The sequence below is a fragment of the Phacochoerus africanus genome, chromosome 6 (assembly GCF_016906955.1).
Source record: "Phacochoerus africanus isolate WHEZ1 chromosome 6, ROS_Pafr_v1, whole genome shotgun sequence".
Classification (NCBI taxonomy): Eukaryota; Metazoa; Chordata; class Mammalia; order Artiodactyla; family Suidae; genus Phacochoerus; species Phacochoerus africanus.
Window position 1 is genome coordinate 25702651 of NC_062549.1, and position 16139 is coordinate 25718789.

At 31.3% G+C, this 16139-nt stretch overlaps 1 protein-coding gene across 2 annotated transcripts in view; it reads left to right on the forward strand.

Annotated features, from left to right (window-relative positions):
* Positions 1-16139, forward strand: part of CSMD3 (CUB and Sushi multiple domains 3) — a 1203192-nt gene that overhangs the window by 1100789 nt on the left and 86264 nt on the right. The window contains exons 48-53 of one of the 2 annotated variants that reach the window (XM_047783389.1): positions 2771-2959; positions 3333-3479; positions 5897-6085; positions 10841-11026; positions 12867-13061; positions 15930-16103. In XM_047783389.1, coding sequence (XP_047639345.1) covers positions 2771-2959; positions 3333-3479; positions 5897-6085; positions 10841-11026; positions 12867-13061; positions 15930-16103 — 1080 coding nt within the window. The remainder of the gene's footprint in view (positions 1-2770; positions 2960-3332; positions 3480-5896; positions 6086-10840; positions 11027-12866; positions 13062-15929; positions 16104-16139) is intronic. The other variant, XM_047783390.1, reaches the window with a different exon arrangement.

Below are 16139 nucleotides of genomic sequence, written 5' to 3' on the forward strand. Positions count from 1 at the left end.
TTTTTATTATTCTTCCATGAATCCTTTATGGTTGTGCATATCACACTTAAAAAACTGATAGCAGTTTTAAATATGGTGCTCTATAAAGGGTTTGATATAAATGAAATGAAATGTGATTTCATTTGATGGTTAAAAACATGGGGTCCATACAGCTGAATACTTGAGACTTTGTGCACTTAAAATTTTTTGAGTACCATTTTCCTCATTTGCATAATAGGAATAAAGATTGTACATACTTCTTAAAGTTGTTGTGACAAGTAGGTGATATAATTCACAAAATGTGCTTAACAGTAATTAATTTAGAGTGGCAATATTTACTCTTATTCTTGATGATTATCTTGTTCTGGCTGTATGTTGGCTAGTATGATAATGGGTTAATTTGTGTGTTTACAGTAAATTATATTAAATCATATCAGTTTTTCAAAAGTAATATGGAATACTTTTTCAGTTAAGAACATTGAGGCCAATAAGATGCAGCACTTGCTTTTCAATAACAATAGCCTAAGAAGAAAGATTAAAAAACATGAGGAAATCAAAACCATAAAATCGCTAACTGCAATAACGGAAGCATATGTTATAGAGGCACCAAGGACACCAACAATTTTGTTTGAGTTGATGGTGGAGAGGTTCGGGAAGTGTGTCACCTGATCTGGGCCTTGAAAGGCACTAACATTTCAAATGCAGCAGATGAGAGAAATACGTTTGAAACAGAAGCACTAACAGAGGTGCTAAGTTCAAAAGGTTATAGGTCATCCAGTATGTTAGAAGCATTCTATTTCAGAGGAGGAGCAGCAGAAAACAATGCTGGAGAAGCAGGCAAGGGCTGAGCTTAGAGGGTTTAGTATCAAGCTATGAAAGTGCTGAATGGTTTTTACTAAGGGATTAACATGCTCAGTAACCCAGTTACTTATTTAAATTTTTCAGAAGTATGAAATAGTCCGGCAAACCCTAAATAAACCCTTTCTTAAAATTTACCTCAACTTGTCATATGATTACATATGTATTTATTGCAATATGCCATAACTGTATATTTCACTGTTATTCATCTTTGACTCAAGTTTTCCACTCCATTTCTAAACTTCAAATTTGTTTCTTTTACATTTTTTTTTTATTTTGTGAAAAGTAAACATCAGGTTTCTCTTTTCTAGACTGAGAATGACCTAAGATCATTTATTCAATATATTTTTTTTAATTTTGAAATCATACACATGAAGCAAACATTTCAGTTTGAAATAGAGAGGCAAAAGCTAAAAAAATAAAAAAAAACAGTTCTTAGATTAGCTATACTACATTCTATAATCAAAGTTCAAATATCTATGTATTAAGTTATGACAGATTTTATTGTTATTTCAAGTTATTAACTTGATTAAAGGGCTATTATATATGTTGCCATAATTCACTATTTTACTAACTCTTTTCCACCTCTACACTACTTGAAGATTTTATAACTCAAAGTATCTCATTTCCTTGCACCCAGGAAACAAAAAACGATAAAAATCCTGCATCTATTCATCTGTGTTCCAGAAACTACATTTGGTGTTTCCAAGCCTACCTTATTCAAATAAACATTGAAACGCAAAGATTCTATTTAAGATAGTCATCTAATTATTTTGAGACACAACATTCCAACTCCAAGTTGGAAGTTGCTATATAGTAATTGGATTAAGAAATTACATAAAATGAATTTCCGATTTGCCAAACCCTCCAAAGTTACCTACTTTACCTTTCACTCCAGTTGCTCGAATATTTCCATAATAATACTCAAAAATAGGTCCATGCTATATTTTAAAACTATTTAGTAATGATGCACATAGAACATTGACTGCAGTGGCTACAGTAGCTTCTACTGTTTTGACAAGTAAAAAGTTCTTTATTGTATTGAACTAAATCCTGTTTGGTGTATATTGTTTCACTGCTACACTTTTTTGGGCTATACCAAATAGTTCCAGTACTCTTCCTACACCTTAGAAGCTCAAATTCTTAAAGAAAGTAAAAAAAAAAAGGCTGAAATGGTGTCATTTAAGGGATAAGGATTTGATCATCTTGTCCTCACCCTTGTTCTAAATGAAAATTTTAGTCAGTGTTTGTATTATTTAGTCCAATGTGTAATGCACTTGAGGCCAACAGCTAGTTTATTATACCTTATACATTAACATATATGCACACATTGTGAGCATGTGTAGCAGAGATATTGTTATGAAATAAGAAGAACTTGGGCTTTGTTTTACATTTATGGTCTGGAGATAGTGAGAACTGAAAGGTAACTGGTGACTTAAGCATATTCCTGAGATCTGAAGTGGCTTTGTCTGGAATGAATACCCTGAGACAGGTCAGTTTCTGTCTGTCCTCTCATACCTGAGTGAGTTAAAGTTTGAGGACAGAAGAAAAAGGAGGGAAGAAAAAGAACAGAGCAGAGACATACAAGAGAGGCAGAGGGGCGAAGGCCTAAGATAAAGGAAGGTACAGAAATAAGATGAAGAAATAGAAGGAAATAAATGGCTCTCTTTTAATTATCTATATATTTATTGTCCAGAAAAGTAATGTCTTCCTTGTGATAATAAAAAGAAATTAATACCATAAAATTTTAGTCTTCCCCCCATTTTTTGAACTGCAAGCTTATTATACAGGTTGTCTTTTTATATTTATAGCTCGAGGTATTGTCTCCTTTATTGTTATTTAATATGAAAGCAGAATACTCAGTATATTTAAAATGCAATTTTCTCTTAGGTCTAAAACACTAGCATTATCTAATGATGAATTTTTTCGTCAGTGCTCTGTCCTGCCAATGAATTACGCCTGGATTCTACAGGAGTCATATTGAGCCCTGGATATCCTGACAGTTACCCAAATCTTCAGATGTGTGCCTGGAGTATATCTGTGGAAAAAGGATATAACATCAGCATGTTTGTAGAGTTCTTCCAGACAGAAAAGGAATTTGATGTTCTTCAGGTGTATGATGGTAACCATGGGTTATATTTACTGGCTATTTATGAATTCCTTTCAAATTCTCTAATTATACATTCAGACCTTCAGTATCAACAACTACTTTAATGACTTTATCTCATCTTATGAATATTTTAGAAGTATCAATATCATATTTACCTACACACCTTAAGAAAATTGTAGTTAGCTTGATTCTTATAAAGTGTAACTACTTTAGCTATGGAATTAAAATGTTTGAAACAAACATTTCATATTATGTTTTAAATTATTTTTGGTGAAGTAGATTCACTCTGGATCAATTTCATTACATTTAATACTATTCTAAATATATAAAACACTAAAAATAAATTATTCAGTTATATCTAAATTGTATTATTTTCTTTCTTAAGGACCAAATATTCAAAGTCCAGTGCTTATTTCTCTCAGTGGAGATTATTCATCTGCTTTTAATATAACAAGCAATGGTCATGAAGTATTTCTTCAATGGTCAGCAGATCATGGTAATAACAAAAAAGGCTTCCGGATAAGATATATAGGTATGTGATACTTTTAACTTCAGTGCATATCTCACCTGCATCCTTAGTATGGTTGCAACTAAAGAGCACAGACACTGACACTATTCAGTTAGACATGAATTTAAATCATAATTCCTCCATTGAGATTTCTTCAGCAAGTTATGTAATATCTCTATGCCTCAGTTTCCTCATTGTAATGATAATAATACTATATATTTCCTATAATTTTTGAAATGATTAAAAGCACTTAAGGTATTTATGACTTATGTAAGTTAATTATAAATAAAACTGATATTTTTAATGTTTTTTCCCCCAGTAGATAACTCCTGGAACTTTCACAAATACTAATAGTGTTAGTAGTGTATATCTGATCTACTTAATATAATGACTCTTCTAAATGAAAGGAGGAGTCTTGAAACAAAAGATAAACATACAGTGGTAAAAATTTTTGTTTTCATTATTGCCCACCTATTTGTGATACTTGCTAAAATATATTAAATATTGAAAGAGAAAATGTTGAACATGCCATTTGAAAACCTTTAGTTTTGAAAAATAATTGCTTTATCATCATCGATTTTCATTGAGTAATATTTAAAAAGACATGGGATGAAAATCATTTTTAATATCAAGATAAAATCGCTTTTTCTATATGCCTTCATGTTTGTAAGTTCTGCTGACACTGAGCCAATGATTTTTCTTGTTGAGTAAGTGTATATAGTTTTCTACCACGTGAAGATTAAAAATTTGATCCTTTAAATTTAATTTTAATCTTTTAAATTAATTTAACCTTAAATTAAGATTAATCTTTTAAATTAATTTTAACTTAATTTTAATCTTTAAAATTTATTTTTTTAAATTACCATCCTAAATCATGTCAGAGGCCATGGGTATGTGCTCAGTAACAGGATGCTTCACAACCAATTAGCCATCTCTTTCTATACAGTGTTCAGGCCATGTTTCGCCAAGCCATGTGTGATTGCTAATCACTTCTACTGAAAATTACTTCCTTAAATATTTTGTAAATTATTATCATACAACAATTGTAGACATAAATATTTTTGAATTCTATTTGTAAAAGTAAACTCTCAAATTTTACTCATTTATATAAATTTCCATATACATATACAATATAAAAATAAAACAATTTTTTGTCTACTTTGATTTTAAAACTGTAAGATGATAGTTGGACTTTAATTTATCAACAGTTTATCTTTAACATATTAGAAGTAACTTGTCTTTGACATTATATTGTAACATGTATACAATTTTTATCCTATGATAGGTATCTATTAAATTTTAAAAAACGAAATTAGGCATGCAAATAAGAAATGTTTAAAAATTGAAATATATGCCCAAGTTATTCTTAAGAGTTTTCATATTTGAATCAATATTTATATCACTTGATCAAGGTAAATGTCTTTTTATTAAGGTTGTACCCAGAGACTATCTAAAATTCAGTACCCTAAATTATATTTTAATGATTATAATAACTTAAAGGGAAAACCATTTAAATTCAACAATTACAAGCATTAGATTTACTATATTAAAGACTAGTCCTTATTTATGTTGATATTCATGACAAAGTTGGATGTAAATATAATGAGAACATCAGTTTTAGCCCTAGGAACAGCTTGACATATTGAATATATATTTTTCCTTTAGAAAATGACAGTTTATGACATATATATTCTAAGTCCAATCTGTTTCTTACTATTTACCCCTAAGGTCTCATTTTTCTCAGATGAATACATTGAGGTTTCAAAGGGTAAATGGATCCTGCCAGGCTGAATATTCTCAAAAGTACATATATATGAAAAAGCCATTTGACATTATCTTTTGACATTTCAGTCTTCGGGAGACGAAAAAAGTTTTATTTTATTGACATTTTTTATCACCATATGTAAGCACTATTGACAGCATGGAAACTCTTTAATAAAATGAAAGAGAGGATTATAGAATATGGTGGGTCTATTTTAAAAACCCACCAAATGAAATGCATGACCCAACATGACATAGGTGTCTGGAGATAATTTCAAAGTGACATGTAAACAACATGTTCTAAAATACTGCTACCAGACTGTGGCATTTAAGCCCTTCAAATGACAGGATATATACCACTTCCAAAATTCAGTGGACTATTTGTAGGGCTTTTGAACCTCCAGGGTATTAAGAAAGTATGATGTCATTTCAAGTCAGGCGACATATTCAGTGACAATAAGAATTAGAATAAAGCCCCAAACACTTACATCTCTTAAAAGTTGTGTCAATGTATTGTCAAATAGATGGAAAATAATATGTTGTCCAAATGAAATAAAATTCACGTAGATGGCAATTGACCTATTTTTAGTTACTAGTATTTGTTTTCAAGGATCTATAATTCTGAATTGTAAAGAGTTTTTGATTAATTACATGTTTTTTTTTTTTTTTCTTTTAAAAAGCTTTCTATTGTAGTACACCCGAATCACCACCTCATGGATATATTATCAGTCAGACAGGTGGACAGCTTAATAGTGTGGTCCGCTGGGCCTGTGATCGAGGATTCCGACTTGTTGGGAAGAGCAGCGCTGTGTGCAGAAAATCTTCCTATGGATATCACGCATGGGATGCACCGGTCCCTGCTTGTCAAGGTGAAGTATTATTTTATTTTACTTTTGCTTTTTAGGGCTGCACCTGTGGCATATGGAGATATCCCAGGCTAGGGGTCGAATCCAAGTTGTAGCTGCCAGCCTATGCCATAGTCACAGCAATGCAGGATCCGAGCCGGGTCTGTGACCTACACCACAGCTCACAGCAACACGGATCCTTAACCCACTGAGCAAGGACATGGATCGAACCTGCATCCTTATGGATACTAATCAGATTCGTTAACTGCTGAGCCATGACGGGAATTCCAAGATGACGTATTTTAACTGAAAATGGATAAGCACATTAATAAAAGATTAACCCCATTTAACTTTTTCATGTGGATCACTGAAAGTTCTAGAAATATAAATATTCAGAAGAATATTATAGAAACTTCTAAGGAAAATAAGGGTTAAAAACACAGAATGATAAATTTGGGGAGCATGAGACACATTGTCTTATAATTCTTCATTTGTTGTCATGTGATTTATGTCTATGCGTTACCCATTTATATTCATACTTTACTCATACATCTACCATTCTCATCACTTTGTCAGAAAATGAATGACCCAGAGCTAGAGTTTGTGTTAGTGTGGTGTCTGCAGAGAGAAAGGAGCAGAAGAGCGAGCAGGTTCACTGAAGACTTTCACTCCAAGTATGCAAAAATGTGCTTCCATAGCAACAAATTAAAAGAGGAAAATGTACCCAATTACCACATTATTTTTTTCTTCACTGTTTGGTTAACTCAACAGAGATGTCTTTCATTTTCATTTTATTTTGTTAAAACTCAAGGCACTATCTGAACACTGTATCCTGCTACAGCAAAAGAATGACATCAATAAATGGCACATTTTAGAGCTTTGGATTTGGTCTTCTGTTTAAAAATAGTTGAGTCCCTTAGCTAGCTATAGTCATAAAGATAGGTTCAACATCAATTACACAAGAAAATGTAATGTCATGGATTTTGATAAATTTTAAATATTTAACATATCACATTGTTTTGTAGTATGAACTTCAAATTTATTTTTTTTTTAATTTTTTTTATTTTTTTTTATTTTCCCACTGTACAGCAAGGGTACAGTTCAAATTTATATTAGATTTATTTTATCCAACATGTAGCAGTATATATAACAATTATGAACCCTCATATTAAAAAATGCAGGACACTTTCAGTTAATAAATCATGATACCTATAATCTACCTATTGGAGGCAATTTATATCCAACTAATAAAATGCAAAACATATCAATTAAAATTTAAAATTAATAGCAAGTTAAAATAGCAGAGAATAGTTATTTCCAGATACCCAAAATAGTTTATTTTATCTGTTAAATTGTGATTTCTAATTTAGGAAAAGATACCTCTCAGAGGTATATATAAATAAATGAGAAATGAAATAACTGTTTCCTTGCTTTGTTGATGCAGAAACATTAATTACTTATTAGTTCTGGGAAGTATAATAACCTTAGGGGTTACCAACTTTGAGGGTACTGAGTTCATGTAGAAGAGATATATTTAAATAAACTATCAAAACGTCTCTTTTCCTTTGACCAATGCATAGCAGGAGTATTTACAAATTTTTAGTATTAAATAATTTCCTAATACTGGCTTGAGAAATTACCATGATCTCATAATTTTAGAATCACAAGAATTTAAAATATATCTAATGACTTCTGAATCATATTTATTTTAAATAAACATTGAAATGCTCTGAGCTTTGAATAATTAAACTTTACATAAGTATGGATAATCTATATATATATCTGATCTTCAAGAAACCTTTAGTGAAAATAATTAACTCAGTTAAAATTTTAAAAATTATTCCAACTTTCTTTAATTTTGAAATTGCTTTGTAGAGTAAGGACTATAATTTCATTGATTTTTTTTATTTTGGTATAGAATATGACATTTACATATAGAATCTTTTTTATTGTTCTTGATTTGAATTTTTTCTATAATTAGAATAGGTAAATCAAAATACAGCTGGAAAATATTTTTGGCATAGTAAAGTGATAAAAGATTTATAATTTAAAAAGCCATTTCCAAAATTGATCCTTTATTTTCCTTGAAGTAATTTTAAAAGGTTAATTATTTTATAACAGTGTTGGTTGTATGTGATCCTGCAGAGGGTTCTGTTTGGACCTAAAATTAAAATGAAATTGTTGTGTCACTGGGGAGAGCCATTCACCAATGCAGTTTTTGTTTTGTTCCTAACTTGTTTTGTATTCTTCAGTCATTTTTATTCTTCTTGTCTCTTCAGTCTCCTTATACATCCTCATAGACATATACTTGAGCTATCGCTACACGATGTGAACACAAAGATAGAAAACTTAGTCTGTTATCTCTATATGGGTTTGGTGTGGTGTTTAATTTCTTTACACATCACCTAATCATTCAATGATCCCCTGTCCTGTCAGGAATTAAACCATTATCATTCCTTTATACACCTGTGAATTGTATAGGGTTATGTAGAAACAGCCACTCTGTATTCCCTGCCTCACTTTTAATTTGTACTTGTTTGAGAGCTCTGCAGAGGGTTCTTTGGAATTCTGTTTTGTCTTTTTTTTTTTTATCTAAAGAAGTTAAATTGTAAGTTTTCTATATGTACAATTGTTCTATCATTTTAGTGTTTTGTCCTTTTTTTTTTTTATTTTCCCACTGTACAGCAAGGGGGTCAGGTTATCCTTACATGTATACATTACAATTACATTTTTCCCCCAGCCTTTCTTCTGTTGCAACATGAGTATCTAGACAAAGTTCTCAATGCTATTTTTTTTTCAGTTCTACAATATGGAACCTAAACTATTTAAACTGAATTTCACTTTTACTTTGCCTTAAGTTTAACCTATATTACCCCAACAATGTATAGTTAATTTTTAAAAAATGAATAAATATATGATCTTTGGTGGGTTTATTACAAATTGAAATTCCCACAAGTCCTAAGTAGAAATACAAACATTGCTTTAACAGACATCAGGGAACCATTTAGATTTGCAGCACTATTTTAGAGGTCTATAATTAGATAGTAGGGATAATAACATAATTATATGAGATTGCTTATATAATTTATTAAATCAACATTACTGCTTTTCTGTTTATAATTTTCAGGTTATCAAATTACAAAAGATCAAACTATTCACCAGTAGGGAGTCTGCCATTCCTGAGATTTTCACACCGGTTTCACTCATGTTTTTTCATTTTATAGTCAATTTGCATGGATTAATTAAAATTAAATAGCTAAATGGTATTTTATAAGAAAAGTAGAAACAATTTTAAGTTGAAATGGGATACAGGTAAATAGAATACAGCTTTTATAAATGTTCAAACTAAATTCACATCCTTCTGTTATGTCTTTTGATATGAGAAAAATATAGTTATAAGTCCAGGATCTCTTACATGAAACCAATAAAACTATATATTTCAGAATTTAGAAATATTCTGATTTTATAAAGGTACATATGTAGAGAGTACATATACCAGCTATTACCTAATAACTCCAGTTGGTTCTGGAGCTAAACCTATGTTCAAATACATTAATCTTTACTGCAGAGAGATGTATGAATACACTGACTCAAGTAAAAAATACAAATAATCTTATTTAAATAGAGTTTTCCTATCAAATGTAGTCTTTGAAAGCTTGGCCTTTTTTTTTTTCTTTTTGGAGATGCAGAGTGTGTACTTGTAGAGCAAAAATTGGAAACATTTGATCTTAGGGGACTTCTACATATGCATTTCAGTTTATTATATGTGAAAGTATAGACAATAAACTATTTAAATATAAATTTTTATTTTGATTATCACACAAAAAAGTTAAAATTAACTTTTATGTAAATCAGATTTGTTATAGACAAAAATTCAAGATCTCTAAGACATATCAGTCAAATGTAGGAAGATCCAAACTCGGTTTTAAGAAAATTAATCCAGACCTTGTATTTATTAAACATATCTATACACACAATATTCCATGGATGGTGCCTGACCACATAAGAGTTTGACTGGACCTAAGACAAAGAAATATCCACCTTCCATGTAAAATAAATCTGTTTTATTCCCGGCAAAAGTCCTGATGAGTACTGGCTAACCACTTTTGTAATCTTTAATAACTATCTATCAAATTGAATTGACCTACCTTGCTTGGTAGTTGCTCAGATATGAGTTAGCACTAATACATTCTATTTACCTAACTTGCCTTCTTAGATAATCTATAAGTTATAGTGCTGATAACTATGCACATCCTGACAAGAAACTAAGTAAGAGACCAAGAAATAAAGTATTAATAATGTATGGTTTCACTACTTTATTTATTTTTGTCTTTTTGCCTTTCCTAGGGCCGCTTCCGTGGCATATGGAGGTCCCCAGGCTAGGGGTCTAATCAGAGCTGTAGCCACCAGCCTATGCCAGAGCCACAGCAACACAGGATCCGAGCCGCGTCTGCAACCTACACCACAGCTCACAGCAATGCTGGATCCTTAATCCACTGAGCAAGGCCAGGGATGGAATCCGCAACCTCATGGTTCCTAGTTGGATTTGTTAACCACTGAGCCACGAAGGGAACTCCTGGTTTCACTAATTTAAAAACACACTCAATAAGAGTTTGAAATAAATGATTTGAAAAGTTACAGTTCAGAAAAACTTTTTGGGGAGGAATTCTAAAATTGTTTCAGAGGAATTAATACAATTTCAAGTAGTTTCACATGCTCTACAGTTTATGAGACTTATTTTTCTGTTTCTTTGGTCTTGTATATATGTATTTATTTTAGCAATTTCCTGTGGGATTCCTAAAGCTCCAACAAATGGAGGAATACTCACAACAGACTACTTGGTAGGAACCCGAGTTACCTATTTTTGTAATGATGGATATAGATTGTCATCTAAGGAGCTTACCACTGCCATATGTCAATCAGATGGAACTTGGAGCAATCATAACAAAACCCCTCGCTGTGTTGGTATGTATGTTGAGCAAATTTAATCACTTGTGTCTCTACTGGCATTTATATGATTTGAAATGTATGTATTATTCAAATTTTAGAACCAGACCCTGAAATGAAGTGTAATATCTAGGAGGGAAATAAAAGTAAATTAAGCTGTCTTGTACTATGAGGAACTGGAATACAGTATAAGGATTTTTTCTTTGTTTTCAGAAATTCCAGAATATTTATGTCAAAAAAAATAATGTGGCATTGTGTTTTACATAACAAAGTTTTATTTATTTGGTAAAAAGTCATCCATCAATCAACATGTGTTTGCAATGCACAGGCCTTTGAAAAAGATTTAATATTTGCATTAATAAAATTACATTTTGATATATTCAGCTCTGATGTTTATAAGAATAATCAATGAGCTGAGATGATCCATTATATTCAGCTTTTGTCAGAATTATTCAGGTTACTTACATTTAGACTATTTCTCATTACTGTCATTACTACTTTGACAAGTAAATGTATATTATATAACAATTATAGAAAACAATTCTGATAAAATATTTAGTAGCAAAAGGATTAGAAAATGTATGTTTAAATATGGTTTTTGATTTTTCTCCATAAGTCAATAATTTATTTTCATTTAGTATTTCATCTTAGCTGTGATTTCATTTTAAATAGGATTGTTAAATTATTTGCAATTTTAACCTGTGTCTAAAAATGCATCTACTTACATTGAGCAAATTTTGAATTAGCTGAAATTTATACCATAAGTCTTACATAAAAGATGATTATCACAAAATAAATTTCCTCAGAATATAGTCTTTCCAGGAGTTACCATTGTGACATGGTGGAAACAAATCCCACTGGTAACCATCAGGTTGCGGGTTTGATCCCTGATCTCTCTCAGTGGGTTAAGGATGCAGCGCTGCCCTGAGCTGTGCAGGTTGCAGATGTGGCTTGGATACTGTTGCTGTGGCTGTGGCATGGGCCAGCAGCTATAGCTCTGATTTGACCCCTAGCTTGGGAACTTCCATAGACCGGAGATGCAATCCTAATATATATATCAGAATTTAGAAATGTTCCAATTTTATAAAGGTACCTATATATATATAGTCTTCCCAAAACTCTTAAAGAAATGAGAGTGTATTGTTTCCAAATATTGCTTATTGTGACTAATGCTGTAGGGAACATGGGAGTGCAGATATCTCTTTGAGATCCTGATTTCCTTTCCTTTGGATATATATCCCAAAGTGTGATTGCTGGATCATGTAATAGCTTGTTTCAATTTTTGAGGAACCTTCACACTAGTATAAGTATGAATTTCATAGTGGCTCTATCAGTTTACATTTATAACTTGCACAAAGATTCCCCTTTTTCCATATCCTGTCAATTATAATGATATAGCAAGGAAAAAAGAGAAAAGGCTACTTTTAAATCAACTTCAAGCAAATGAGACAATATTAGCAAACTAATATTGGAATGATTCATCACTAAAATTATACTTTATGTCTTCCTATAATAAGGAGTGAATTTGGATATGATAATCCCCCCCCCAAAAAAAAAGAAGGAATGGAAATAAGAGAGTAGAGCTAAGTCAGTAACAGGGATTCTAGGTATATGGAAGAATATGTAAAAAGACTTTCATATGTGAAATAACATGACATATTCAAGGAATTGCCAATAGTACCATATTGGGAATGGAAAAGATTAACATGAAAAAAAATTCTAAAGGTTTTTTTTTTTATGGCACAAAAGTGAACAAAATAAGGAAGTGGTGAGCTAAGGATGGGATAGACATGAGTTATAGTTAAGACGTAGAGCAGACATGACAGACTTAGCATTTATCTTCTTGGTTTTTGTATAGTCGTTACATGTCCAAGCATCAACTCCTTTACTTTGGAACATGGAAGGTGGAGAATTGTGAATGGCTCCCATTATGAATACAAAACCAAGGTAGTTTTCAGCTGTGACCCTGGTTATCATGGACTAGGTCCTGCTTCAATTGAGTGTCTTCCTAATGGTACCTGGAGTTGGAGAAATGAAAGACCATATTGCCAAAGTAAGCATACACTCTCATAAACTTTTTTTCATTTTTAAATTTGTATAGTCGACTTACAATGTTGTGATAATTTCTGCTGTACATCAAAGTGATTCAGCTACGCATATACACATACCCATTCTCTTTCTGATTCTTTTCCCATATAGATCATCACAGAATGTTGTGTAGAGTTCTCTGTGATATATAGCAGGTCCCTGTTGGCCAATTATTCCATATACCTCAGTGTTCATGTGCCAATCCCAAACCCCCAGTCCATCCCACCCCCTCCCCCACCTATCCCCTTTGCTAACCCTAAGTTTTTCAAAGTCTCTTAAACTTACTTCCTAAGTAGTCCTTGGTGATTGAATTGCTTTATCACTTCTTTTTTTCCACACACCTTAGGGCAATAACAAGGAGACTTTATTTAAAGGGTCATTTATTCTCAAGTCATCTTAAAATTTTGTAACTGTTTTTGGTATTTGTAAATGGTTATAAAAAAAGAAACCAAGGGCTTTGGATTCAAAATTTCTGTGCTTGGATTCTAGGTCTATCATTGACTAAAATAACTAGGCATTGCTTTTAGCCCTTCACATGTATTAATTCATTTATTCCTTAGATCCCATCCTATAAATCAGTTGATATTATATTTATTTTATAAAAAATGAATCTGAGCCCAAGATTTAATCATGTTATACACGTCACAAAGCTTATAAACGGTGGGGAATTTGGTTTCAAACCCAAGGAGTCTGATTATAACTTCTCTTGTTTGATATTATATCATGTTTATTCTATTTCTTAAACTAAAAAAAATATAATAATACTTATGTCATTAGTTATTATCTCATAGTTTTATGAAGATTTAATGATGTGACATGTTAAAAAATCAGCTAGAATCCGATTCATAGCAGCAGCTCAATAAATATTTATTGAATAAAATTGAATATTTTAGTCATTCTATTTTCATGCATTCTTATAATACAAATGGCCTTTGTCTAATGAAGTAATGAAGATAGGCTAACTGAACATAGGATAATCAGATGAAATATCTTGAACTTCCTTTGTGTTTCTTCACTGCATTTATTGACTGTTTACTTCATGTCAGGAAATGTGCTAGGCTGAAAATTCATCCTTTTATTATGTGTACAATACAACTCTATGGCACTTATTGTATATATACATAATTTACAAATAAATTAATAAAAATATGATATCTAACTAAGATTATGGTGGCTAAAAATGTTTAATGTAAGAGACAACTCCCTCTATGTAGTAAATACACAAGTACCTGTAATACTTTACATATAAATATTCTATTTTGCAACTTATCTTCTTAATCTCTATGTAAGCAGAGGACTTTGAGGTTTCCATTTTTATATTGATGAATTAAAATCTCAAAATACATAAGTAAATTACATATTCTAAAATATGATATACATATTTGTAAACTTTTGTCTTATTCTTTCAGTTTTTCACCCAGAACCTTTCTCTTCTTAGAGCTTTGTTGTTCTTCCATTGTAATTTATTTTAAAAGGCACATGGTTTAGGGATATTTCAAGGATTTAGGAAAAATTTATCTACAACATACTTATTAATTTAATCAGAGATTGAACAAATATTTGTCTGGTTTCTTTGTGTTCAATACTTTAGTATTAGAAGAGTTTAAGTTATATAGATCAGGTTCCTGCCCACATGTGAGAATTAGAGTGGAGGAAGACAAAAATGTGCGAATTGCAATTCAGTGAGAAAAATGGAAAAAATAGTATTTTAGGGGGCCTCCATTTATTCATCTTTGAAATAATATAAATATCACCATTATTAATATTAGTAAATATTGTAGCTACCTCAAAAGATTATTTGAGGGATAAGTTCAAAACAATCATTACATTTAAAATTGTATATTAACTTTTTAGAAGTCTGCAAATTTTCTGTTTGTCAATCTAATAACCCCCTAAAGCCTAGAGCTAGAAGCCAAGGTTGAAGCCAGAATAAATTCTGGTGGTTAAGCATTCAATTCTAGAATGAGATAGCCAGGTTTAAATTTTTATTTAGCTATTTATAAGCTGTGGAATCTTATTAAAGTTATTTACCTTTTATATGCCCATATCTTGGTGCTCACAATTCAATGCATCTACCTCATAGAGTTGTTTTGAGAATTACGTGAGTTAAAGCATTGATAATAGTGTCTGGAATAATATATGCAGTCAAAAAACACTAATATTGTTTTTATTCTAGAAAGAAGTTTCATTTGGTGATCTTTAAATATAAAGGAGTCATATAAAAATATAAAAGGAATAATATAAAAACGTTGGGTTCCGAATGACCTAGCAAGTCAGTGAATCTGTATTTTTCGGTTTTTTTAAACCTAAAAACAAAATATGAATATAATTATATCTAATGGTTCTTGTGAGAAACAAATGGTATTTCACATGTAAAGGGCTTTGTAAACCGTAGAAAGCTCAACAAAAATTAAGTATAATTATGATCTTAGATAATGAGGAAAGTTTGGTTTGATAAATCAAAGATTGCCCAATGTCACTTGCTGAGTCAGAGAAAGACTTGAGACTAGTGAATTGTCCTTCCTTTAATCTTGTGGATTTATTTTTTTCACTACAACCTGCTGAGTGACCAGGTTGGTTAAGCAAAAAATGCAAACAAAATAGCTTCATCACATGTCACTGTCGCTTACAAGGTTTTATGGGAACTCAAAAGAGATACATTTCAAGTTATGTCATCTATTTTCCCTATACTCTCACAGTCATTCAAACAGGTTTTATAGATATCAATCGCAATTTTAAATACATCAAATCATAGAAATTCAAAATGTTGAAAGTATGATTTTGTTACAAGTTCATATTGTCTTCAAGCATTTTTTTTTGAATTGTTTTCAAGTTATATCCTGTGGAGAACTACCTACACCTCCAAATGGAAATAAGATTGGAACTCAAACTTCATACGGGTCAACAGCCATCTTTACCTGTGATTCTGGATTCATGCTTGTGGGTTCTGCTGTTCGGGAATGCCTTTCTTCAGGTCTTTGGAGTGGATCTGAAACCAGATGCCTAGGTAAAGATTTTTATGGCATTTTAACCAAACACCCCA